Source organism: Nycticebus coucang, chromosome 24 (genome assembly GCF_027406575.1).
Source record: "Nycticebus coucang isolate mNycCou1 chromosome 24, mNycCou1.pri, whole genome shotgun sequence".
NCBI lineage: Eukaryota > Metazoa > Chordata > Mammalia > Primates > Lorisidae > Nycticebus > Nycticebus coucang.
Window position 1 is genome coordinate 32390087 of NC_069803.1, and position 24493 is coordinate 32414579.

The 24493-nt window shown below is 44.8% G+C and overlaps 1 protein-coding gene across 2 annotated transcripts in view; it reads right to left on the minus strand.

The window, feature by feature from the left end:
* The window catches only part of GINS1 (GINS complex subunit 1), a 32342-nt gene continuing 7849 nt past the window's right edge, over positions 1-24493 (minus strand). For both annotated transcript variants that reach the window (XM_053578774.1, XM_053578775.1), the window contains exons 3-7: positions 22669-22767; positions 22018-22108; positions 15534-15650; positions 6200-6274; positions 1-1454 (exon numbers count right to left, since the gene is read on the minus strand). In XM_053578774.1, coding sequence (XP_053434749.1) covers positions 1386-1454; positions 6200-6274; positions 15534-15650; positions 22018-22108; positions 22669-22767 — 451 coding nt within the window. In that variant the 3' untranslated portion in view covers positions 1-1385. The remainder of the gene's footprint in view (positions 1455-6199; positions 6275-15533; positions 15651-22017; positions 22109-22668; positions 22768-24493) is intronic.

A 24493-nucleotide genomic window follows, 5' to 3' on the forward strand; every position in this document is an offset into this window, starting at 1 on the left:
CAGATTACTTTTAGAGTAAAAATGTTATGAGACAAGTTTAAAATTCTAGCTACAATTCCAAATAGAGAGCCAGTCAATATATAAATTGATGTAAACTCTACAATTCCAAATTTTTCAACCAGTATACACTTCATTTCAAATGAGGGCTGTACTTAATATTTTATTCAGGGTATCAAACACAAAGGGCACCAAACAATGTGAGTTCAGGAAAGATGGCTGAGCTGGCTACATGACACCACCCTTCACAGGAGTGCCCCTCAGCTGTCCTGGGCAGCATGTACGGCACAACTGTGTGCACAGGAGTGGACGTGAGGGAAGAGGAGGTGGCCATGTACCCACAGCTAAAATATCGACATCATCCAGGCCACTCATTAGGGAAATTTTCCTTAGTCAGTGTGATCTGGCTACAAAACAAGGGGGAAATTATTTCCTATAATGAAAAAACGTGCAAAAGGGAGCCTATTGACATAGGAGGTCTATTAGAAAATATACAGATTCACATCCTTGGTAAAGTCTATTACTCATCTCCTGAATATAATTTTGGCCAGAAACATCCCCGTGTATAAAGATGAAACTGCATACACCATATGTACCGGGAGCTGGTTTATCTGGACATGGCCGTCTGGTGCTTCCTTCAGGCGACCTGGCTGCTGGCTGGGGAGAGCACTGGTGGGGACAGGCCACTGACTGCAAGGCTGGACCAGTCTGTGCCACTGCACCTCCTACCAATCATAGTCCAGCAGACGATAAAACTGCCTTCTACTGCCAGACAACTTCATGTTCATGTGAGTCTCAGGAAAAACTATACCGACAGTTCCTTCTCAGGCTCCAATTTCCATGTCGCTTTTCCTAAGGAGATAACAGTGCTGACCCACAGCCATGAACCAAACCAGTCACCACTGCTGAAAATGGGCAAAATCCACTGTCTCCTTCCCTCCCAAATAGCCAGATGATGAATTAAGTCATTAAACATGAAATATACCAAAAATGTTTGGAGACCACCATCTTCACCTGCCCATGAGATACAGAAACGTGAATTCCAGAAGTTCAGCTCCTAGCTTACACAGCACACGTACCAGAAAAGAACACAAGATGCTCACTCTTATTACTTAAAGACAGATTCAAATGTAATATTTATTTTCATTTAAAAAACTACACTAATACCTGCAGGAATGTTATGATACAACTTATCACAAAAAGGAGCAGAAATAACAGTGTACAACATAAAAAATTCTTAATACCAAATCATATTTCTTAGCCAAACATCCCTGGTTATCTTAAAGAATGTCTTTTACTTTTTAAATCCCAAGGGCAGGTGAAGAGCGTGTGTGGAAGGCACATCTTAGGACTGGGTAAGGTGGGCAGGGCCCTGCACACATACACGGTCACGACAGCACATGCTCCAGGACCCCTTGTCTGATCAGCTGCTCACATTTCCACCGAGGGAGAAAGTGCTGAGGGGAGAGGAGTGGGGAGAGTCAGAGAAACGCTTGGGAAAAGAATGTGAAATCACTTTTTGCACCATTAAAAAGCAACATTCATTATTTTTCAAACTTAAGCAACTAAGTTGTTAAAAGTTAAAATTCAACTATATTTACTGTTTTCATCCGCTGAAACTGATGCCACTTAGAGCTGCACTGAATTTTGATTTTTATAAATGAATTCACAGTTTGCTTAAATTCAACTGAAGACTTCTGAATTCTAGTGGTGTTCCTTAGTGTTTGCATTTTTTATTTTATTTATTTATTTATTTATTTATTTATTGAGACAGTCTCATTTTGATGCCCTGGGTAGGGTATGGTGGCGTCACAGCTCACAACAACCTCAAACGTCTGGGCTCAAGTGATCCTCTTTCCTCAGCCTCCCAAGTAGCTTGGACTATAGGTGCCTGACACAAAGCTCGGCTAGTTTTAGAGATAGGGTCTCACTCTTGCTCAGGTTGGTCCCAAACTCCTGGGCACAAGAAATGCACCTGCCTCAGCCTCCCAGAGTGCTGGGATTACAGACATGAGCCACCACGCCCAGCCTGTTTGCACTTTTTTTTGCACACAGTCTCAAGCTGTTGCCCTGGGTAGGGTGCTGTCGTGTCAGAGCTCACAGCAACCTCAAACTCTTGGGCTTAAGAGATTCTCTTGCCTCAGCCTCCCAAGTAGTTGGGACTACAGGCGCCCGCTACAACGCCCAACTGTTTTTTGTTGCAGTTGTCGTTGTTTAGGTGGCCCAGGTCAGGTTCAAACCTGCCACCCCTGGTGTATGTGGCTGGTGCCGTAACCACTGTGCTACGGGCGCCAAGCCAGCACTTTTTAAATTTACTCACAGAAAAACCCAGATAGGTAAGATCTGGTAAGAACTGGTCCAGCAGAATGTCAGGAAGACCAGTAAGAGGAACTCTAGTTTTCAGGTTCTAGAAAGTATTTACGACCTACAGTGGGGGTTTCTGTTCACATACTGTGTATGAAGATGCTGGGAGTCAGCTAAAGGCTTGTCCTGTGTCCCCCAGAGAGGATATCACTCCCTCCTTGATGAGGAACCAAGATGGAAAGAAGTTCTCTTTCCTCCTTGACACAGAAGTGAACATTTACTATACCCCCTGGTATGGGGTCCCTGGGGGGTGCAGCAATCAAGGCAGGAAGACGTTCAAAGCTCACAGGAGTCAAAGAAACCTTGGAGACAGATTTTAAGGAAGCAAAGCATAACCTCAGTGCACTGTGCACCTGCAAGTCCTGCCTCACAAATCACAGGCCTGAGGGAGACTTGTCACCAAAGTTTTCTAAACCAGTCACAAAACACATAGGTCAAGGACTACTGTCTAACTTGTTAACGGAATTGCTGACAAGCCTTAAAAATGTAAAATGTTAGCCAGGCGTTGTGGTGGGCGCCTGTAGTCCCAGCTACTCGGGAGGCTGAGGCAAGAGAATCGCGTAAGCCCAAGAGTTAGAGGTTGCTGTGAGCTGTGTGATGCCATGGCACTCTACCGAGGGCGGTACACTGAGACTCTGTCTCTACAAAAAAAAAAAAAAAGTAAAATGTAAAAAAAGAAAAAAAAACAACAACAAAACACATTGAGTTGTTCATTTAATAGTTCCTCTAATGCTATTAAAACAATGTGGAATTCTGAATTCTGGATAAAAAGAAACAATATGAGGCTGGAAAATTAAGTTTATGAACTCATCCTAGAAAAAGTGCTACACAGTTCCCTGCTGAATGTCACTATGGACAGCTTCAAAGTCCTCCACTAAGGAGGCAGGCACCCAGTCCACCTTCGTCTTCCCCTAGGTCCCCCAGTCCACCTTCAAAGGCCTCCCCTTGGGCCCCCAGTCCACCTTCAAAGTCTTCCCCTAGGGCACCTAGTCCACCTTCAAAGTCTTCCCCTAGGGCCCCCAGTCCACCTTCAAAGGCCTCCCCTTGGGCCCCCAGTCCACCTTCAAAGTCTTCCCCTAGGGCACCTAGTCCACCTTCAAAGTCTTCCCCTAGGGCCCCCAGTCCACCTTCAAAGGCCTCCCCTTGGGCCCCCAGTCCACCTTCAAAGGCCTCCCCTTGGGCCCCCAGTCCACCTTCAAAGTCTTCCCCTAGGGCACCTAGTCCACCTTCAAAGTCTTCCCCTAGGGCCCCCAGTCCACCTTCAAAGGCCTCCCCTTGGGCCCCCAGTCCACCTTCAAAGTCTTCCCCTAGGGCACCTAGTCCACCTTCAAAGTCTTCCCCTAGGGCCCCCAGTCCACCTTCAAAGGCCTCCCCTTGGGCCCCCAGTCCACCTTCAAAGTCCTCCCCTTGGGCCCCCAGTCCACCTTCAAAGTCTTCCCCTAGGACCCCCAGTCCACCTTCAAAGTCTTCCCCTTGGGCCCCCAGTCCACCTTCAAAGTCTTCCCCTAGGGCCCCCAGCCAGTCCACCTTCAAAGTCCTCCCCTTGGGCCCCCAGTACACCTTCAAAGTCCTCCCCTTGGGCACCCAATCCACCTTCAAAGTAAGTTTTGAACTCTTTTGGAATGGCTGGCATCAGAGCTGTCGTCATACCAGAAAAAGTGCTATGATGGGGGAAATGCACACTGGCGTTGGTGTACAGCTTCACCCTTCAGAGGTGACCACAGGGGTATTCAACAAGGAGCTGTGTGGCACTTTCTCTAGGACGAGTTTGCAAACTTAACTGTCTGACCATGTATTTTGTTTTGGGGACAGAGTTTTACTTTCTTGCCCCCAGTAGAGTGTTGTGCTGTCATAGCGCACAGCAACCTTGAACTCCTGGGCTCAAGTGATCCTCTTGCCTCAGCCTCCCAAGTAGCTGGGACTACAGGTGCCCACCACAATGCCCGGCTATTTTTTAGAGATGGGACTCTTGCTCTTGCTCAGGCTGGTCTCAAACTCCTGAGCACAAGTGATCCACCTGCCTCCACCTCTCAGTGTTGGGGTAACAAGCATGAGCCACTGCACCCAGCCCCTGACCTATATTTTAAGAAAACATCTCCCTATTAATGCTTTTACGATATGTGAATGATCTACACCACCGATTCTATAAACAACTGACATATAAGCCAGGTGCGCTGGCTCATGCCTATAATCCTAGCACTCTGCTGAGATGGGCAGATTGCTTAAACTCAGGAATTCAATACCAGCCTGAGCAATAATGGGACCTTCTCTCTACTAAAAATAGGAAAAATACTAGCCAGTATTTGTCAGGGTGAGCACCTGTAGTCCCAGCTACTTGGGAGGCTAAGGCAAGAGGATAGCTTGAGCCCAAAAGTTTGAACTTGCTATGAGCCATGACGCCATGGGACTCTGCCCAGGGTGACAGAATGATACTCTGTCTCAAATAAAAAGAACAAAATTGACACACGGTTGAATATTAGTAGCCCCTTAATACTTACTAAGGTTAATTATAAGCTTTTTCTTCTAATGTCCCCATTTTTATAATTGAGAGTAGGATCACAGCTGAGACAAAAGCATCACCACCAGGAAGTTTCCGCATGGTCCACACAGAAGACGGCGGCGGCCCAACACACTGGTGGACAGACCAGCCAGGAAGCTTGAGAAAGAAATTCCACCACGGGGCCATGTTTGGGAAGATGGCCTATATCTTGCTTCAGGAGGTGGCTTGTTAGTTCTTGTGAACCAGAGCTTCCTCATGGGACCTCCAGAAACCTAAGATTCCTGAGAGGACACTTGGGAATGAAATTGTTGCTTTAACAACCAAAGACTATTCAATCTTTTAGAAAACCATTTAAAGCTCCAAGCGTGCTAGTAAAATAAGAGGTCGTCTCACCCTGTTAGGGAAATAAGCCAACCTGTCATCCTGTACTGTAAATTCAGAAAACTGGGATAGGAAAAAAATTCAGTTAATGCTAATTTTAGCTAATGTGAATTTAAGATGTCTAAGGATATAATAAATATATTGGGATTGTTTATGAGGAAAAATTTAGGATATCCTACAACTTTACAATTTTAACCTTTCCCTATTAGATTCTGTGATTTATATGCTACCTACTTAGAAATTCTTCATCTGTATCATTGTTTGCTAAAGAAACTAAGGTTTACAAAGTAAAATGAGGTATAAGCTAAAATGAGTGCTTACCAACTTCTAATAAATGATAATTTGAAGAAAGGAACTAAATGCAACAGTCCTTGACAGCCCCTGGATGATAATCTACTACTTACCAGAGTAAGGCCCATTGTAATAATCTCCCTAGAAAATGCTTAGTGTTACTACATATGTAAGCAACACCCTAGTTAATTAACCTTTTCTTATTATAGACAACATTGCTTAAAGTCTTAATATTTAGAGATAAGTACAGAATAGGTATATTACTAAACATAATGCCTAAGATATAAATGAACATCACAAGGTCTTATTTGTTTTGCTATTAATCCCAATTTTTTTTTTTTCGTTTTTGACACAGAGTCTTACTGTATTGCTCAGGCTAGAGCGTAGTGGCATGATCATAGCTCACTGCAACCTCATACACCTGGGCTCAAGTGACCTTCTTCCTTAGCCTCCCAAATAGCTGAGACTACAAGCAATGTGCCACCACGTGTGGCTAATTTTTAAATATTTTTAGTTGAGACAGAGTCTCACTTGTGTTCAGGCTGGTCTCAAACTCCTGACCTAAAGAGATCCCACATCAGCCATCCAGAGTGCTGGGATTACAGGTGTGAGCCACCATGCCCGCCCAACACTCTTACAAGATTTAAAGTATCTGAAGACAAATACCTGGCTATTTTTTTTTAACAGGATAGAAGTGCCATCATCAACTTCAAACTCTCCATAGTCTTTTAGACACCGGACCTGAAAGAAAAAACTGATGCTTTATCAAAACCATTTTTTAATACGTAGTGACCAAAAAGTGAACAGGCATTACGTGTATGGCCACAGTAAGAGTACTACGCGTTCTGTGTGCTGCTTCTCCGTGTGCCTGGGCCTGGTACTGCTACTATGGTGCTCTAGCAGAGTGGCAAAATCTCCCAAAGTGAGCTCGGGCAGAAAGGCAACATTGTTGGATTATTTCCCTAAGCAAGTGGGATATGTGTCTATAATGAATGTTTTCCATTTGCTTCAACCTGCTTCATATAGACCCCTCCCATGAAATACTGATATCTGAGAACAGGACACAGGGAAGTCTGCAAGTTGTTTTTTGGAAGAGCTTCTTCCGGTCACCGTCAATATTCAGGCTCTCTTCCAGGAGTGCTGAGAAGTGCATCAACAAAGAACAGAGGCAGCCTCACAGAGCAGGGCTCAGGAGAGGCTCCTGAAAGCGACTGTAAAGGGAGGGAAAATTAGAAAGTGACCACACAAGTCCAGGGAAAGGCGCGGGCTCAAAACAGATCTGAGAAGACCTTAAGTTCCACCTCAGGCCGACCTTTGGCACAGAGACAGCCTACTACAATCAGGTATCAGATACACAACAATAAACAAAAATAATAACAACAGCAAACCTTGGAGAAAGCAGAGAATCTGACTTAAAAAGTTACATTATTATTTTTTTTTTTGAGACAGAGTCTCACTTTGTCACCCTCAGTAGAGTGCGTGGCATCACAGCTCATAGCAACCTCAAACTCTTGGGCTCAAGTGATTCTTTTGCCTCAGCCTCCTGAGTAGCTGGGACTACAGGCGCCCACCACAACACCTGGCTATTTTTAGAGATGGGGTCTTGTCTTGCTCAGGCTAGTCTTAAACTCCTGAGCTCAGGCAATCCACCTGCCTCTGCCTCCCAAGTGCTGGGATTACAGGAGTGAACCACCAAACCTGGCCCATATTATTAGTTTTAAATGTCTTTTTTTCAATAAAAATGAAATTACAAGGCATACAAAGAAACAGGAAAGTATGGTCCATTCAAAGGAAAATAAAATCAACAGAAACTATCCCTGAAAAAGACCTGATGGCAGACCTACCACACAAAGATTTTGTAACAACTACGTCAAAGACACTCAAAAACAAAAGAAAGACGGGAAGAAAGTTAAGAAAACAATGTGTGAACAAAATGGAAAGATCAATAAAGAGACAGAAGACCTGGTTCGTCGCCCATAGCACAGTGGTAACAGTGCTGTCCACATACATGGAGGGTGGCAGGTTCAAACCCGGCCCGGTCCAGCTAAACAATGGTGACAACTGCAACAAAAAATAGCCGGGCATTGTGGTGGGCACCTGTAGTCCCAGCTACTTGGGAGGCTGAGGCAGGAAGATCACTTGAGCCCAAGAGTTTGAGGATGCTGTGAGCTAGGCTGATACTGGGCAGCAAAGTGAGACTCTGTCTCAAAAAAAGAAAGAAAGGATGGAAGAAGATACTCCACGCAAACAGTGGACAAAAGAGCACAGAGGGGGCTATACCAGTTGTTAGACAAAACAGATTTTAAATCAAAAAAGTTTACAAGAGACAAAGGACACTATATATTAATAAAGATTCAAAGGTGGGTGTTGTGGCGTACGCCTGTAGTCCCAGCTACTCGGGAGGCTGGGGCAAGAGAATGGCTTAAGACAGCGGCTCTCAACTTGTGAGTTATGACCCACAGTCACTGTATTAAAGGGCCGCGGCACTAGGAAGATTGAGAACCGCTGGCTTAAGCCCAAGAGTTCCAGGCTGCTGTGAGCTGAGGGCGACATAGTGATAACTCTGTATCAAAAATAAATAAGTACAATGAATCCCCAACAATAAAAAAAAAAAAAAGTTCTTTCGAAAAAAATAAAATAAGTAAATAAACAAAGATTCAGTACATCAAGAAGATATAGCTCATTATCCTTAATCATCAGAGAAATACAAATCAAAACTACTTTGAGATATCACCTAACCCCAATAAGAGTAGCCCACATAACAAAATCCCAAAACCAGAGATGTTGGCGTGGATGTGGAGAAAAGAGCACACTTCTACACTGCTGGTGGGAATGCACACTAATACGTTCCTTCTGGAAGGATGTTTGGAGAATACTTAGAGACCTAAAAATAGACCTGCCATTTGATCCTATAATTCCTTTACTAGGTTTATACCCAGAAGACCAAAAATCGCAATATAACAAAGACATCTGTACCAGAATGTTTACTGCAGCCCAATTCATAATTGCTAAGTCATGGAAGAAGCCCAAATGCCCATCAACCCATGAATGGACTAGCAAACTGTGGTACATGTATACCATGGAATATTATGCAGCCTTAAAGAAAGATGGAGACTTTACCTCTTTCATGTTTACATGGATGGAGCTGGAACATATTCTTAGCAAAGTATCTCAAGAATGGAAGAAAAAGTATCCAATGTACTCAGCCCTACTATGACGCTAATTTATGGCTTTCACATGAAGGCTATAACCCAACTATAGCACAAGAATATGGGGAAAGGGCCAAGGAAGGGGAAGAGGGGGGAGGTTAAGGTGGAGGGAGGGTGATGGGTGGGGCCACATCTGTGGTGCATCTTAGAATGGGTACAGGTGAAACTTAATAAACGCAGAATACAAATGTCTACATACAGTAACTAAGACAATGCCATGAAGGCTACGTTGAACAGTTTGATGAGAATATTTCAGATTGTATATGAAACCAGCACATTGTACCCCTTGATTGCACTAATGTACACAGCTATGATTTAACAATAAAAAAAAGAAGATATAACAATTACATACGTTTATGTATCTAGTAACAATTTATCAAAATATGTGAAGCAAAACCTGAAAGAACTAAAGGGAGAAACAGACAACAGCAGCTGAAACGTGTATGCCTCACTCTCAACAACGGACGGACAGACACTAAGGAAATGGGGGCTAAAGGGAGAAACAGACAGCAGCTGAAACGTTTATGCCTCACTCTCAACAACGGACGGACAGACACTAAGGAAATGGGGGCTAAAGGGAGAAACAGACAGCAGCTGAAACGTTTATGCCTCACTCTCAACAACGGACGGACAGACACTAAGGAAATGGGGGCTAAAGGGAGAAACAGACAGCAGCTGAAACGTTTATGCCTCACTCTCAACAACGGACGGACAGACACTAAGGAAATGGGGGCTAAAGGGAGAAACAGACAACAGCTGAAACATTTATGCCTCACTCTCAACAACGGACGGACGGACACTAAGGAAATGGGGGCTAAAGGGAGAAACAGACAACAGCTGAAACGTTTATGCCTCACTCTCAACAACGGACGGACAGACACTAAGGAAATGGGGGCTAAAGGGAGAAACAGACAGCAGCTGAAACGTTTATGCCTCACTCTCAACAACGGACGGACAGACACTAAGGAAATGGGGGCTAAAGGGAGAAACAGACAACAGCTGAAACGTTTATGCCTCACTCTCAACAACGGACGGACAGACACTAAGGAAATGGGGGCTAAAGGGAGAAACAGACAGCAGCTGAAACGTTTATGCCTCACTCTCAACAACGGACGGACAGACACTAAGGAAATGGGGGCTAAAGGGAGAAACAGACAACAGCTGAAACATTTATGCCTCACTCTCAACAACGGACGGACGGACACTAAGGAAATGGGGGCTAAAGGGAGAAACAGACAGCAGCTGAAACGTTTATGCCTCACTCTCAACAACGGACGGACAGACACTAAGGAAATGGGGGCTAAAGGGAGAAACAGACAACAGCTGAAACATTTATGCCTCACTCTCAACAACGGACGGACGGACACTAAGGAAATGGGGGCTAAAGGGAGAAACAGACAACAGCTGAAACGTTTATGCCTCACTCTCAACAACGGACGGACAGACACTAAGGAAATGGGGGCTAAAGGGAGAAACAGACAGCAGCTGAAACGTTTATGCCTCACTCTCAACAACGGACGGACAGACACTAAGGAAATGGGGGCTAAAGGGAGAAACAGACAACAGCTGAAACGTTTATGCCTCACTCTCAACAACGGACGGACAGACACTAAGGAAATGGGGGCTAAAGGGAGAAACAGACAGCAGCTGAAACGTTTATGCCTCACTCTCAACAACGGACGGACAGACACTAAGGAAATGGAGGCTAAAGGGAGAAACAGACAACAGCAGCTGAAACGTTTATGCCTCACTCTCAACAACGGACGGACAGACACTAAGGAAATGGGGGCTAAAGGGAGAAACAGACAACAGCAGCTGAAACATTTATGCCTCACTCTCAACAACGGACGGACGGACACTAAGGAAATGGGGGCTAAAGGGAGAAACAGACAACAGCAGCTGAAACATTTATGCCTCACTCTCAACAACGGACGGACAGACACTAAGGAAATGGGGGCTAAAGGGAGAAACAGACAGCAGCTGAAACGTTTATGCCTCACTCTCAACAACGGACGGACAGACACTAAGGAAATGGGGGCTAAAGGGAGAAACAGACAGCAGCTGAAACGTTTATGCCTCACTCTCAACAACGGACGGACAGACACTAAGGAAATGGGGGCTAAAGGGAGAAACAGACAACAGCAGCTGAAACATTTATGCCCCACTCTCAACAACGGACGGACAGACACTAAGGAAATGGGGACTATAGGGAGAAACAGACAGCAGCTGAAACATTTATGCCTCACTCTCAACAACGGACGGACAGACACTAAGGAAATGGGGGCTAAAGGGAGAAACAGACAGCAGCTGAAACGTTTATGCCCCACTCTCAACAACGGACGGACAGACACTAAGGAAATGGGGGCTAAAGGGAGAAACAGACAACAGCAGCTGAAACGTTTATGCCCCACTCTCAACAACGGACGGACAGACACTAAGGAAATGGAGGCTAAAGGGAGAAACAGACAGCAGCTGAAACGTTTATGCCCCACTCTCAACAACGGACGGACAGACACTAAGGAAATGGGGGCTAAAGGGAGAAACAGACAACAGCAGCTGAAACGTGTATGCCTCACTCTCAACAACGGACGGACAGACACTAAGGAAATGGGGGCTAAAGGGAGAAACAGACAGCAGCTGAAACATTTATGCCCCACTCTCAACAACGGACGGACAGACACTAAGGAAATGGGGGCTAAAGGGAGAAACAGACAACAGCAGCTGAAACATTTATGCCCCACTCTCAACAACGGACGGACAGACACTAAGGAAATGGGGGCTAAAGGGAGAAACAGACAGCAGCTGAAACATTTATGCCCCACTCTCAACAACGGACGGACAGACACTAAGGAAATGGGGGCTAAAGGGAGAAACAGACAACAGCAGCTGAAACATTTATGCCTCACTCTCAACAACGGACGGACAGACACTAAGGAAATGGGGGCTAAAGGGAGAAACAGACAGCAGCTGAAACGTTTATGCCCCACTCTCAACAACGGACGGACGGACACTAAGGAAATGGGGGCTTAAGGGAGAAACAGACAGCAGCTGAAACATTTATGCCCCACTCTCAACAACGGACGGACAGACACTAAGGAAATGGGGGCTAAAGGGAGAAACAGACAACAGCAGCTGAAACATTTATGCCTCACTCTCAACAACGGACGGACAGACACTAAGGAAATGGGGGCTAAAGGGAGAAACAGACAACAGCAGCTGAAACGTTTATGCCCCACTCTCAACAACGGACGGACAGACACTAAGGAAATGGGGGCTAAAGGGAGAAACAGACAACAGCTGAAACGTTTATGCCCCACTCTCAACAACGGACGGACGGACACTAAGGAAATGGGGGCTAAAGGGAGAAACAGACAGCAGCTGAAACGTTTATGCCTCACTCTCAACAACGGACGGACAGACACTAAGGAAATGGGGGCTAAAGGGAGAAACAGACAGCAGCTGAAACGTTTATGCCTCACTCTCAACAACGGACGGACAGACACTAAGGAAATGGGGGCTAAAGGGAGAAACAGACAGCAGCTGAAACGTTTATGCCTCACTCTCAACAACGGACGGACAGACACTAAGGAAATGGGGGCTAAAGGGAGAAACAGACAACAGCAGCTGAAACGTGTATGCCTCACTCTCAACAACGGACGGACAGACACTAAGGAAATGGGGGCTAAAGGGAGAAACAGACAACAGCTGAAACGTTTATGCCTCACTCTCAACAACGGACGGACAGACACTAAGGAAATGGGGGCTAAAGGGAGAAACAGACAACAGCAGCTGAAACGTTTATGCCTCACTCTCAACAACGGACGGACAGACACTAAGGAAATGGGGGCTAAAGGGAGAAACAGACAGCAGCTGAAACGTTTATGCCCCACTCTCAACAACGGACGGACGGACACTAAGGAAATGGGGGCTAAAGGGAGAAACAGACAGCAGCTGAAACATTTATGCCCCACTCTCAACAACGGACGGACAGACACTAAGGAAATGGGGGCTAAAGGGAGAAACAGACAACAGCTGAAACGTTTATGCCCCACTCTCAACAACGGACGGACGGACACTAAGGAAATGGGGGCTAAAGGGAGAAACAGACAGCAGCTGAAACATTTATGCCTCACTCTCAACAACGGACGGACAGACACTAAGGAAATGGGGGCTAAAGGGAGAAACAGACAACAGCTGAAACGTTTATGCCCCACTCTCAACAACGGACGGACGGACACTAAGGAAATGGGGGCTAAAGGGAGAAACAGACAGCAGCTGAAACATTTATGCCCCACTCTCAACAACGGACGGACAGACACTAAGGAAATGGGGGCTAAAGGGAGAAACAGACAACAGCAGCTGAAACATTTATGCCTCACTCTCAACAACGGACGGACAGACACTAAGGAAATGGGGGCTAAAGGGAGAAACAGACAACAGCAGCTGAAACGTTTATGCCCCACTCTCAACAACGGACGGACAGACACTAAGGAAATGGGGGCTAAAGGGAGAAACAGACAGCAGCTGAAACGTTTATGCCCCACTCTCAACAACGGACGGACGGACACTAAGGAAATGGGGGCTAAAGGGAGAAACAGACAGCAGCTGAAACGTTTATGCCTCACTCTCAACAACGGACGGACAGACACTAAGGAAATGGGGGCTAAAGGGAGAAACAGACAGCAGCTGAAACGTTTATGCCTCACTCTCAACAACGGACGGACAGACACTAAGGAAATGGGGGCTAAAGGGAGAAACAGACAGCAGCTGAAACGTTTATGCCTCACTCTCAACAACGGACGGACAGACACTAAGGAAATGGGGGCTAAAGGGAGAAACAGACAACAGCAGCTGAAACGTGTATGCCTCACTCTCAACAACGGACGGACAGACACTAAGGAAATGGGGGCTAAAGGGAGAAACAGACAACAGCTGAAACGTTTATGCCTCACTCTCAACAACGGACGGACAGACACTAAGGAAATGGGGGCTAAAGGGAGAAACAGACAACAGCAGCTGAAACGTTTATGCCTCACTCTCAACAACGGACGGACAGACACTAAGGAAATGGGGGCTAAAGGGAGAAACAGACAACAGCAGCTGAAACGTTTATGCCCCACTCTCAACAACGGACGGACAGACACTAAGGAAATGGGGGCTAAAGGGAGAAACAGACAGCAGCTGAAACGTTTATGCCCCACTCTCAACAACGGACGGACAGACACTAAGGAAATGGGGGCTAAAGGGAGAAACAGACAGCAGCTGAAACGTTTATGCCCCACTCTCAACAACGGACGGACAGACACTAAGGAAATGGGGGCTAAAGGGAGAAACAGACAGCAGCTGAAACGTTTATGCCTCACTCTCAACAACGGACGGACAGACACTAAGGAAATGGGGGCTAAAGGGAGAAACAGACAGCAGCTGAAACGTTTATGCCCCACTCTCAACAACGGACGGACAGACACTAAGGAAATGGGGACTATAGGGAGAAACAGACAGCAGCTGAAACATTTATGCCCCACTCTCAACAATGGATGGATGACAACTAAGCAAATGGAGGACTCAACAAAAGCCCAGCTGGGAGTGACAGACCCTCAGCCCAAAGGCAGTAGCATCTCTGTCCTTCTCAGACCACATGACAGCCAGTCAGACTGCAAACTAAGTCTCAAGAGCTGTGAAAGGACAGATAACCCACACAATATCTACCTGAACACACACTTCTCCAAAGAAGGCATAAAAATAGTTAACATGATAGGTAATAGTTAACACATAAAAACATGTTCAACAGGACTAATCGTTGGGGAATTACAAGTCAAAACCACAATGAGATACCATTTTGTACCCTTTAGGATGGCTGTGATTAGAAGAAGAAAAAGAAAAAACAAAACACTAAGTGCTGGAGAAGATAGAAACTAGATACTGGGAACAGTTGACAGGATGAGATGTGCAGGTGCTGTGAGTGGCAGCCCCTCACAATTCACACGCAGCACCCCAGCACCCCACGTGATCCAGCAGCTCTACTCTGGGCACACACCCAGAAGGACCACAAGCAGGGTCTCAAAGACACATCTGCACGCCCATGTTCACAGCAGCATTAATCACGAAAGCTACAAAGTGGAAGTTCACTGATGGGTGAACAGATAGACAAAACGTGGCACATCCACACACGGGAACGTTACCCAGTCTTAAGAAGGAAGGGGATTCTGACGCGACTACAACATGGGGGAGCCTGGAGACGCCAAGCCCAGCGAAGTAAGCCAGTCACGGGATGACACGGTGCACAAGTCCACTGACAAGGTATCTAGAGTAGTCAAACCCAGAGAGTCAGGAAGTAGAATGAAGGCTGCCAGGACCCAGGGAGAGGGGGAATTGGAGAGGATTGTTTAGTGGGTGTAGAGTTTCACTTTTATAAGACGAAAAACGTATCTGGACATGGATGGTGGTGATGGTTGCACAACATTATAAAAGCACGTAATACCATCAAACTGTACACTAATCCACCAACTTGAAACACAGGTTCATTTGTTTGACTTTGCTTTCAGGATTTAGTGGTTTCCCATTTTTAATTAATTTTGTTTTAATAATAAGTAAAACATTTACATCATTCCAAAGTCAAAATTATTAAAATAGGTATATGCAGAAAATTTCAGCTGCTCTCTATTTTATTAATCCCACTACATTTTTTTTTTTGTTTTAGTTTACGTTTCCCTTCTTTCATAATAGAAGCTAAGATATAGTAAGTACAGTCCACATATATAAAGAAATGCACTTTTAAAAGGTATACGTACTTCAATATATAGGCTTTTCGGTGGTTTCATATCCTGTGTAATGTCCAAACCTTCATCTCCACCCAGTGACCTCATATAAGTAGCAAGAGACTTTTTATAATGATTGAACCATTCCATCTGCAAATGTAAGATGGTCATTTGATAAAGTTGTAAGAAAACTTGCACAAATTGTATACTTACCCTTTCAAAATCAATACACACCTCAACATGAATAATTATGCTGACCATTCATTCAGTTACACTACAAATATTATTGATTGCCTTTTAAGATCTAGGTATTGGTCTGGGAACTTAGGATGAATCATTTAACAAAGTGAACAAGTCTCTGATCTCATCAGGCAAAGTAGCTCCCGGCTGTAATCCCTGCACTCTGGGAAGCTGGGGCAGGTGCATTGCTTGAGCTAAGGAGTTCGACACTAGCCTGAGCAAGAGCAAGACCCTGTCTCTATTAAAAATAGAAAAACTAACTGGGCATTGTGGTGGGTGCATATATTCCCAGCTGCGTGGGAGGCTGAGGCAAGAGTACCACTTGAGCCCAGGAGTTTTTTTTTTTTTTTGGCCAGGGCTAGGTTTGAACCTGCCACCTCCGGCATATGGGACCGGCACCCTACTCCTTGAGCCACAGGCGCCACCCGAGCCCAGCAGTTTTGAGGTTACCATGAGCTATGATGGCACAGCATTCTACCCAGGGAGACAAGAGTGAGACTGACTCTCTCACAGAGCACACACACCAGCATACACTTCTTGGGCACACACTTCACTATAAACCTTAAGAACATTCAAACAGAAATAGAACCATGAAAAAGACACCCATTTCAGGGTTTTGATTTCTTCAAACTCTGCACTGATGCGTTTTTTTTTTTCTCTCCTCTCTTCCATTCCCTTCTCTCCTCTCACTCAGTCACCCAGGCTCAAGTGCAGCGGCACCATCATAACTCACTGCAACTTTGAACTCCTGGGCTCAAGTGATCCTCCCATCTTAGGCTCCCAAGTAGGTGGGTCTATAGGCACATGCCACTATGTTTTGGCTAATTTTTAAAAAGTTTTTTTTGGCGGCACCTGTGGCTTAAGGAGTAGGGCGCCGGTCCCATATGCCAGAGGTGGCGGGTTCAAACCCAGCCCCGGCCAAAAAAAAAAAAAAAGAAAAAGTTTTTTTGTAGAGATAGCATCTTGCTATCTTCTTAGGCTGGTCTTGAGAATGCCAAGTAATTATGAAGGATGAAAGGTTTCTTTTGAAGGTAATGAAAATGTTCTAGAATAAGATGGCTGTAATGAATGCATAATTCTGCCAATTGTACTAAAAACCACTAAATTGTACATTTTAAGATGGTAAATTTCACAGCATGTGAATTGTATCTCAGTAAATCTGTTATGTTTTTAAAAACTGTTGAGAGAAAAGAATGAAAATGTAAACATATGGTCAGATATGCCACGTTCACAGATTGGCTGATCCCATATTGTAATAATGTCAACTGATCTATAGATTCAATTCAATCTCAATCAAAATGTGAACTCTTAAAAATGGAACATGGGGCCTGGCGTGGTGGCTCACGCCTGTAGTCCCAGCACTGTGGGAGGCCGAGGCGGGTGGACTGCCTAAACTCAGAGGTTCGAGACCAGTATGAGCAGCAGCGAGCCAGAGTAAGACCCCGTCTCTACTAACATCAAACAGCCAGACGTTGTGGTGGGTGTCTGTAATCCCAGCTACTGGGGAGGCAATGGGAAAGAGCATTGCCAGAGGAAGAAGAAAATGAACAAAAAAAAAAAAAAAAAAAAAAAAGAGTACTTCAAACAAAGAATGAACAAGCAAGCAAAGTAACATTGCTCGGCACCCATAGCTCAGTGGTTAGGGCACCAGCCACAGAAACTGGGGCTGGCAGGTTTGAATCCAGACTGGGCCTTATAAACAATGACAACTAAACAACAACAAAAAAATAGCCAGGTGTTGTGGCAGGCACCTATAGTCCCAGCTACTTGGGAGGCTGAGGCAAGAGAATCACTTAAGCCCAAGAGTCTGAGGTTGCTGTGAGCTGTGACGCCACAGCACTCTACCGAGGGCAACACAATGAGACTCTGTCTCAAAAACAAAACTAATAAAAATGGAACTTGACAAATTTAATCTAAAATTTACATGGAAAGGAAAAGGGCCAAAAATAGTTGGAATAATCTCGAAAAAGAATAAGACATGTCATAAAGTTACAGCAATTCTAACAGTGAAGCTGTGTAAAGACAAACAGAAGAAAAGAGAAAGTCTTCCCATACAAAATCCACAGAAATATTGACACTCAGTCTATGACAGAGATAGGATGGGGGCACAGGGATACACAAAGGAGGATCTTTTCAAAACGGGTTCCAAGTCAAAACAATATCCATATTCAAAATGAAATGTGACTCCTATGGTATATGTTTACACAAAAACAATCTCAGTACTGTACACCTGCTTGGGAAAGGTAAAATACAGGTCTTAAAAGCTTACACAGAAAAATATCTTAATAACCTTGGGGTAGACAATGATTTCTTCAATTGTACAAAAACAAAACAAACAAAAAACCTTTACCACAGAGAAAAAAATAAGTTGGTCATTAATAATAATCTAGAACTTTTTTTTATTACCAGATGCCAGTAAGAAAGTGAAAAGTCAAAAGCCACAAAGGTGCAACCAGTATCTGCTATGCACATAACTAAGGACATAAATAACTAGAATATGGACATTAACAAATCCTGCAAAGTAATAAGAAAAAGACCCAAATGTCCACCAACTGATGATGACTGGATGTGAAGTAAAAATGAGTAGGAGACTTGAACATACAGTTCACAAAAAAGGATGTCTCAATGGTCAATCAACATAAAAATATGCTCAGGTTCATTAATCAGTAAAATGCAAATTAAAATCAAAATGAGATACCACTACACGTTCCTGCAGAAGCTGAATTTAAAGAGACTGCACAGGCTCAGCACCCGTAGCTCAGTGGTCAGAGTGCTGGCCACATGCACCAGGGCTGACAGGTTCAAACCTAGGCCCAGGCCTGCTAAACAACGACAACTGCAACCAAAAAAATAGCCGGGCGTTGTGGCGGGCGCCTGCAGTCCCAGCTGCTTGGGAGGCTGAGGCAAGAGAATCACTTAAGCCTAAGAGTCTGAGGTTGCTGTGAGCTGTGACGCCACAGCACTCTACCCAGGGTGGGAAGGGAAGGAAGGGAAGAACTGACTTTGTAACTTAATAACCACAGAAAAGTGCTACCCTTAGAGATACAGTGCCCCATGAAATCTAGTGGATATGCTTGAATAAGTATAGTTTATAGCCATTTATGAAAATATAAAAAACATACTAATCTAAGATATTATATGGAAAAAATCGCTGCAGCTGTCATCAGAAAAGCAACATCATGGGCGGCGCCTGTGGCTCAGTGAGTAGGGCACTGGCCCCATATGCCGAGGGTGGCGGGTTCAAACCCAGCCCCGGCCAAACTGCAGCAAAAAAATAGCCGGGCGTTGTGGCAGGTGCCTGTAGTCCCAGCTGCTTGGGAGGCTGAGGCAAGAGAATCGCGTAAGCCCAAGAGTTAGAGGTTGCTGTGAGCAGTGTGACATCAAGGCACTCTACCGAGGACAGTATAGTGAGACTCTGTCTCTACAAAAAAAAAAAAAAAGAAAAGCAACATCATGTTTGGTTCACCATTATACACAAGGAACATCCAAAAGTTCAATTAGCACGAAGCAGATCTGAGCACAAAGAACACGGAAATAAATTAGAAACTAAAGTACTAACATGTTACCAATTTTATAGGTATTGGCAAATCTGAGGTAGAGAGTACTCATTTATTTATCCTGAAAATGGAAAAGAATAAAACAAATCAGTGAAAGTCAGCTGGCAAATAGATTGCCACTTTCCAAACTGTGCAGAAGCCAATGGCAAATGCACTGCACACCTGCTACCTTAACTGACTGCTGGTGTCCGTGCACTGTCCAATGCTGTGTTCCATACGAACCGCCTGAAGTAACCCTGTTATACAACAGTGAACTTGGCTGGCCTTTGTCCTCTGTTCCTGGGAGGTGGCTTCTAAATCCTTGGACTTTCTCAAGGGATAATTGTCCTGTGATTTGGGCGGCGCCTGTGGCTCAGTGAGTAGGGCGCCGGCCCCATATGCCAAGGGTGGCGGGTTCAGGCCCAGCCCCTGCCAAACTGCAACAACAAAAAAATAGCCGGGCGCCTGTAGTCCCAGCTACTCAGGAGGCTGAGGCAAGAGAATCGTGTAAGCCCAGGAGTTGGAGGTTGCTGTGAGCTGTGTGAGGCCACGGCACTCTACCGAGGGCCATAAAGTGAGACTCTGTCTCTACAAAAAAATAAAAATAAAAAAAAAATTGTCCTGTGATTCACTCTGGGCCCTGATCACAGGTGCCAATGGGGAGACTCAAGGTGGCCCCTAGATTAGTTTATACTCGCTAGATGACTCAGAGTGAAGGCTGCCCATCCTAGAAAGAGGGACAGGGCGTGTGTCCCTTGATATCAGCGTGACTTCACAGAGAAGAAGAGGGTGGGGTTTGGCCTAGATTTAATCAGTCTATACAACGAAGCCCCTACAAACACTCCCCCAACAGCAAAGCTTGTGTGCGCTTCCCTGGCTGTCCTCTGTGTGACCATTACACACATTATGTGCCAGGACAGCAACACATCCTGATCCCACAGGGAGAGGATGCCACAAGCTTCAAGTCTGAGACCCTCTCTGGCCTTACCCTACGAGTCTCTTCATTTAGCTGGTTCTGATGTGTATCTTTTTTGCTATAAAGACTACAGTTTTAAGTTTACTGTTGAAGTATAGTGATTTCCTGAGTTCTGAGTCATTCTTGTGAATTATCAAACCTAAGGTGATAGTGAGACCTCTGAACTTGCGGCTGGCATCTCAAGTGAGGGCAGTCTTATGGAAGACTATGCACTTACCCTGGGACATCTGGCCTAACTGCAGTTAGTGTCAGAAGTCATTGCAACCCATAACTGGTAGATACTATGATTTTCACTTTGTAAATGGGGAAATTTAGGCACAGAGAGAGATCAAGTCACTTGCTCAAGATTAGACAGTGGTGAGCCAGGATTTGAATCCAAGCCAGCCCGACTCCAATCCTATCTCCTCAGGTGCTGACTGGGTTAGGTCAGCACCTTGGCGTATGGTAAATCAAGAGTTTCACTACAAATATGAATTTGCAATGTTGACCAAGAAAGTACACACGCACACACATTTTATGGAAAACCCTCAAATAATGCCAATGTTTTAATCCTACTGATGGATCACTCCTCAGTATTACAATTTTGTAAAGTAATAATATAGTTTTCCACATAGCATTTAAAATTACTCCTCACCATATATTTCCTATCACACTCTATACTAAATAAACACAGGCCAAAAAATTGCTGAAAAGAGATGTTAAAAAACAAAAACAGAGTAGCTAGGCATGATGGGTCATTCCCGATATCCTAGCACTCCGGGGCGATCACTTGAGCTCAGGAGTTCGAGACCAGTCTGAGCAAAGCAAGACCCTGTTTCAACTAAAAATAGAAAAACTAACAGGGTGTGGCAGCGGGTACCCATAGTCTTAGCTACTCGGGAAGTGATGTCAGGGTTATCACTTGCCCTAGGAGTTTGAAGTTGCTGTGAGCTACCATGAAGTTACTGCACTCCACTCAGGGCAGCAGAGTGAGACTGCTTTAAAAAAAAAAAGAAGGGCGGTACCTGTGGCTCAGTGAGTAGGGTGCCGGCCCCATATACCGAGGGTGGTGGGTTCAAACCCGGCCCCGGCAAAACTGCAACAAAAAATAGCCAGGCGTTGTGGCAGGCGCCTATAGTACCAGCTACTCGGGAGGCTGAGGCAAGAGAATCACCTAAGCCCAAGAGCTGGAGGTTGCCATGAGCTGTTACGCCATGGCACTCTACCAAGGGTGACAAAGTGAGACTCTATCTCTAAGAAGAAAAAAAGTAAGAAAGAAAGAGAAACACCAGGCCAGGAGTGGTAGGTAGCTCATGCCTATAATCCTAGCACTCTGGGAGGCTGAGGCAGGTGGATTGTTTGAGCTCAGGAGTTCAAGACCAGCCTGTGCAAGAGCAAGACCCTGTCCCTAAAAATAACCAGGCAATGTCCCGGGTGCCTGTAGTCCCAGTTACTCTGGAGGCTAAAGTGGGAAGATCACTTGAGCTGAAGACCAGCATGAGCAACATAGTAAGACCTTATCTCTATTAAAAAAATAGAAAAACTAGCCAGGTGTTTTGGTGTCTGTAGTCCTAACTCCTGGGGAGGCTGAGGCAGGAGGATCGCTTGAGCCCGAGAGTTTGAAGTTGCTGTGAGCTACAACACCAGGGCACTTTACCCAGGGTGACACAGCGAGACCCTGTCTCAAAAAAAAAAAATTAGAAAGAGAAATACCAATGACTATTATATAGCAATGCCAGAACCTCAGCATTTTCCAAACTGATAAGCTTGAACAAAGCCAACTTACTTCTTCAGCAGACATGTGGAATCGTAGCGTGTTCGGCAAGACGCTGCCATATTCCCACCTGAGCGCTCTGATGCGAAGTAACCGGTCATACCTAGGACACTGAGAAGGCGTTAGTGACATTAAGAGTAAAAGGGGAGTGATTCTGACAAGGAGACTCAGGACTCACAAGAACCTGAGTGTCACAAGTGGACATGGCTCCTGACGCCAACGGCCAGCTGTGAAATGCAGGGGGCCAAACGCTGGGGACTGCTGCTGTCCCCTCCCCCAGGTGACAGTAGCACCAGGCCCTAGAGGAGAAGATCCCAAAGGGCCTATTTCTTACATAAGAAAAACCCTAAAAACACTCCCGTAGTCAGTGACCATGACACTGAAGTAATGTGGCAAATTAATAAACCATTAACCTCTAAGTGCCTTGACTGGGAGGCTCCCTGGGGCTCTTGGCAGGGGCTTCTCCCTGTTCCCAACATTCTACGAAGGCTGAAATGTTTCATAATGAAAAGTTTTAAAAATGAAAAAAAAAAAAAAAAGAAAAATTTAGAATGATACAGAGAGATACAAATCTAAGATTTCAGTTAGATTTGTTAACCAGGAAACTACATAGAAAACCTTCCAGCATTCTCTACCACCACAAGCAAAAACCCAGGAGCTTACAAGTATGCTACAGTGCAGCGACGGTTTCTTAACAAAGAACAGTGTCGAAACTTGATGGTTGGTATCAAATCACTTCGTCCAGCTGACTTTGCTTCATTCCTAATAAAGAGCATTTGAAGAGGGAAAAAAATGTACATTTCAGAATAAGTAAAATTTTCCAAGCCCACTGACAACTGATTCACACTTGGCTTCACCCATCTATGATCAGCAGTGAACATGAGAGCTCTATCAATGTGTCAAAAGATAAAAGCCACAAGCTAAATGACTTGCCATTTCATACCCTGTGAGATGCAGGGGGCCAAACGCTGGGCCAATACCATTGGGTATTTTGCATTTGTGAACACTGATTAATCTCTACTACAATTTCCAAATGATAAACAGTGTGTTTACTCATTTTTTGGAATTCCCTGGTAATGCTGAGAAGACACAAACCCAAAATTTGGTTCATTAGATGACGGTCTGTCGTGTCATCCTACACTTGTCTGTCAGTGGTACTTTCAAATCTTTATAATAATACCGGGAGTTGAAATGAGGTCAAAACGGTCTTTCACGAAGTATGTGTGCTGTACTTCAGTATTCTTCACTCAGTGGAGAAAATTTTGGTTTTACGATATAAAAAGTACATATCTTTGGGTGGTGCCTGTGGCTCAAAGGAGTAGGGCGCCAGCCCCAGCCAAAAAAAAAAGTACACGTCTTTAGATATTAGATAAGTGTTACAGAATGCATAGGAATTGATTTTGGAGTTTTTAAAGGAACCAGATGAACATGGAAAGGATTCATTTACGTAGTGCCTGCTCCCCCCTGGCCCTGTACTAGACCCTGCTAATTCAGGAGAAACACAGTCTGATCCCATCAAGTCTTCCAGGTCTGTTCTACACACTTCAGCCACTCCATGAAATCTGATTTATTCTCTATATATATTGTTTACAATGTGCTCTGGATTATAAGGAAATAGCACAAATAAATACCCCCAAACTAATATCAATGTACTTTATTAAAAGAGCTTTCTAAAGATTCACATTTATACATGAAGTAATTAAGAAAGATTTCTTTTCACAAATAGTTTTAACTAGAAATGTAGCAAAAATATACTCCCTAGAAAGAAACTAGGAAGGTGACTCATGAATTTGCAAATGGGACAAAATAAAGAATTCAGGAAAACCCTCCTTTACTGGACTGAGGCCTGTCAGGTCGCCTCTAGAACACTTCTTTCCCCGGCTAACCTTTTACCAAGCCTGGGTCACCTCTCCAGTCACTGGCATGACCAGCAGCACCCCTTCTCTCAGCTCTCCCAGACTACCATCAACACAACAGCCAGGATGATCTTTCAGCTCACAATCCACCACCTGCCCCACAGTCCTCTGTCAGTTTCCTGGGTTCCCCACCCTCCCACCCTCTTTCATGACTTTGCATATACTGTTCCCTCTGCCTAAAATGCTCTTTGACCACAATAATTGCCTCACTAAAACCCACCTCTCCTTCAGGCCTCACCTAACATGTCTCTTTCTTTGAGAGAACTTCCTGATTCCTGTCCTAAGCTAAACGGTTAATTCATTTTTTTCTTTCCTGGCACCCTGCTGCTTCCTTCACAGCATGTGTCCCAACTTGGCACAAGGGTATTTAGCATCTGTCTTCTGCACTGTACTGTGGGGCCACAGGGACGTGGATCCTGACTGCGTGCTTCACCACTGGAAGACCAGAGCCACCTGCCAGCACAAACTTGTTCAGTCATGCTTGTTGGATGGATCAATGAATGGCTTAGGACTTGAGTGCAGGAGTTTACATTTGCCTTACATTTATTGCAGACCTGCTGGGCTTCAGTTCC